Consider the following 3,210-nt stretch of genomic DNA (forward strand, 5'->3'; position numbering starts at 1 on the left):
AACACCTCGATCTACTCGTGAAGAAAGCAGCTGGCTGACGTCACGGCCAGGTAAAATTGTACAGTGGTACAAGTTGCCTCACCTCGTAACAAGCGTGAGCTGCTCTTCCAGGGGCAGGTCGAGGTGTTTTTGCCAGCAGAGATAAACAGTTGTGGTAATTTTTAGTAAGTGGGTCACAGTTTCCACAATGCAACTGAGCTGCTGAAGGTTTTCGAGTAAGTTGAGGGTTTTGTTTGTTCAAAGACATTAAAAGGCAAAAAAACAGAATCCTATTCCAGTGAACGAGAAGGGAGCCAAATCTACTGTTGAATACACACATCATGGCACTGAGAGGCAAAGTATTCACTCTATAAAAATTAGGGGTAAACTGCTATAAAGCATTCATCTAGAATCTTAACGACCAGACCTCACGTTTCATACGTGAGCTTCCTGTACACGTCCTGGACCAGTCTCTGGTGCTTTCGCTTGCTCAGTCTTGTTTGTGCACGTCCACGTCTTCTGTGCATGTTTCCACCGTCTGCACGGGCAGGATCAGGCCCAGGATCCAACGCGTGCCGAACACATCCTTGAGGTTGGCTTGCCAGGGACTGTGGTTCTCCTGGAGCTGCCCCCTCCTCATCTGGCACCACGTCTGTCCGCGGGCCACCAGCAGCACCTGCTGGCAGCAAAAACCAGCGCAAACCAGGCCGATGCCGAGCCACACGTAGAGCATCAGCACCAGGAACAGCTGCAGGCCCGACACGGTTCCTGATGGCAGCAAAAGCAGAGGAAACATTTTAAAGGACCCACAGTTCAGAAACATGGTAAATGATAAATGGTCTGCACTTACATAGTGATTTTCTACACCTCTCACACCTACCACTCTCATTGAACTATTCACTCAGGTTCAGATTTTTATTTTTCAGTCAATTTTGTACGCAACTTTTAAACTATTCTCACCCTGTTTATTGCATAAAAACAACTCACCCGTAAAGAAGTATCCAGTGGAGAGAGGCAGGAGGGTGAGGAAGGTCAGGGGGTTTTCAAAGGAGACGGAGTACTCCAGTGTTAAGAAGGCCACCCCCAGAACCAGCGAGTACAGGCACGTGCACGACGTGTAAATGCAGAACATGATAAAGTAGCGCATGTTTTTGTTGCCGATGCAGTTCCCAGTGAAAAAGCAGTGGTGATCTCTCTTCAGAATAACTTTCTTGCACAGTTTGCAGAAGTGGCGGCCGTTCAGCAGGTAGTGAGCATCCACTTTGTCCGAGCAGTGCGGCGAGCACACAGGCACTGCTGTTTCCGCTGCGCTCTCAGCAGTGTATCTGATAGTCATGACATAGTTTCCCAGTGCGTTGAACATCAGGAAAAGGAAGAGGGCTGTGTGGAGGGTAGTGGAGCCCCTCAGAGAGGTCTCTGGCTTTGGGAAGATCGTCGGGACGAAGAAGCAGAAGTGAAAGACAAAGGTGACCGCGGTGGCCATGAAGAAGTATGTGGGTGCTACCACATTGAGGAGTCTCAGCTTCAGCATCCTGGTGAACATGCCTGTGTGCAGGAGGCAAAGCACAAATTAGATTTGCCAAGGCGTAAATTGTAAAATCTCCAGTAGCTTTGTTTCTTCTTTATCAGATAGCAATAAAAAGAAAAAGAAATAAAGATGAAACTTATTTGAATTTCACTAAACTTGAATGTGAAACTGAAATGTTGCATATCAACAAACTGTAAATAACTTTAACCAGATAATGAAGTCTGATGTATAACTTACACTTCAAACTTCCTTTTTAACTAGTATTTGTCAATAGAAACTATCTATTCTGTGCCAGAGTGAGTCATGTAGACGTCGGCTACACATCCTCCTTCAATCTGTTGTGGATTAAAAGATGAGCCCATTTCTTGTCTGTTACCAGAGAGCCTCCCGGTGATGTGGGACACCTCCAGTGCATTGAAGAACTCATTTCTCTGCACAGCGTGGCCCGGGGACTCTCAGGGGCCACTGAGAATACCCGAAATAGGCAATCCCACCCCTTTCTTTCCGGTGGTCTACTAACCTGATAGATGTGTCAGTCACTGAGAATCGAGATACAACATGGCAAAAGTGTCTTTCTTGTGTCGTATTTGCGTTTAAATGCGCTGAGCTGCTCTGCGAGGCTAACCGTGCGGCAAAGATGTGACAAAGCACGCGCGGCTAAATCCGGCGTGAAACCATTCAGACCGGTGCGTGCGTGCTTGCCGGTGATGGCGCCTGTCTGTCATTCGGCACCGGGCAGCGGTGATGTCGAGGTGTCGTGTCGGCGGTCGGTGCCTACCTGCGGGTGTCAGCGGCCGAAGGAGCTTTCCTTTCAGCACCACGGAAGCAGAGCGTCAGCGATTCAGACACGCAGAGTGCTGCTCAGACACAACCACGTCTCTTTTCATTACCGGGGCTGCCTGCTGCTGCTTCCAGCGCCGCCTAATGGCCAGGATGGGGCTCGGGTTTTTGTTTTGTTTTGTTTTGTTTTGTTTTTCCTGTTAGGATCTCTCTCTCTCTCTCTCTCTCTCTCTCTCTCTCTCTCTCTCTCTCTCTCTCTCTCTCTCTCTCTCTCTTTTTTATTTTTTTTATTTTATTTCCCCCCTGACTGTTTGAGCTTTAAAGTAGACTTATTATGTAATAACCGATGCGAGATATTAATTTTTTTTTATTATTGTTTCTTGCTTGTGGAATTATATATAAATTATTATCGGGAGTGTATGTGAGGAAGAATCGCTGTCATTTTGCTTATTTTGCCAGTAAACATAATTGGGTCATGATACTGTTGATAACTCACCAATACAGATATGAACTTGTTCTCAAATATAAAATCACTGACAGGGTAAATCATATTGGTTGAAAATAATAATAATAATAATAATAATAATAATAATAATAATAATAATAATAATAATAATAATAATAATAATAATAATATATGCGTTTGGGTTTCATCGTGGAAAAAAAAAATCGGGGTACTTGCTTTATTTCCTGTGTAGTATAGCGTAGCAAATGCTTTTCCCCAGTAGGTGGCGTTAAATCCTTTCTACTATCCCAGTCTATTTACAAACGTGATGTTGGAGGCGAGAGATGTGCTGTATTTTCCTTTTGGGCGGCAGGTGGAACAAATTCTATATAGTGGTTGGGATGCTGCAGGTTTCTAGTTCACGTTCAGACGCGCACCACTGACATTAAATCCATTAGCAAATAAATAAATAAATAAA

General features: G+C 44.9%; 1 protein-coding gene across 1 annotated transcript; it reads right to left on the bottom strand.

The window, feature by feature from the left end:
• Positions 1 to 8: 8 nt before the first annotated feature.
• On the bottom strand, positions 9 to 2,418 carry zdhhc22 (zDHHC palmitoyltransferase 22). The gene is made up of 3 exons (XM_076017608.1): positions 2,286 to 2,418; positions 967 to 1,524; positions 9 to 747 (listed from the first exon to the last, which is right to left on the bottom strand). Exons 2-3 carry the CDS (start codon positions 1,520 to 1,522, stop codon positions 470 to 472), a joined length of 834 nt encoding a protein of 277 aa, XP_075873723.1. The 5' UTR covers positions 1,523 to 1,524; positions 2,286 to 2,418; the 3' UTR covers positions 9 to 469.
• Between the last annotated feature and the right edge of the window lie 792 nt (positions 2,419 to 3,210).

This window comes from Nelusetta ayraudi, unplaced genomic scaffold (genome assembly GCF_046127955.1).
Source record: "Nelusetta ayraudi isolate G7.1 ecotype Tasmania unplaced genomic scaffold, CSIRO-AGI_Nayr_v1 ptg000007l, whole genome shotgun sequence".
NCBI classification, from domain to species: Eukaryota; Metazoa; Chordata; class Actinopteri; order Tetraodontiformes; family Monacanthidae; genus Nelusetta; species Nelusetta ayraudi.

Excerpts from the sequence above, each read along its gene's own strand:
- zdhhc22 (XM_076017608.1), bottom strand. The coding sequence starts at position 1,522 with ATGTTCACCAGGATGCTGAAGCTGAGACTCCTCAATGTGGTAGCACCC. Across the intron at positions 748-966 it reads CACTGGATACTTCTTTACGG|GAACCGTGTCGGGCCTGCAG; the intron begins GTGAGTTGTTTT and ends TGCTGCCATCAG.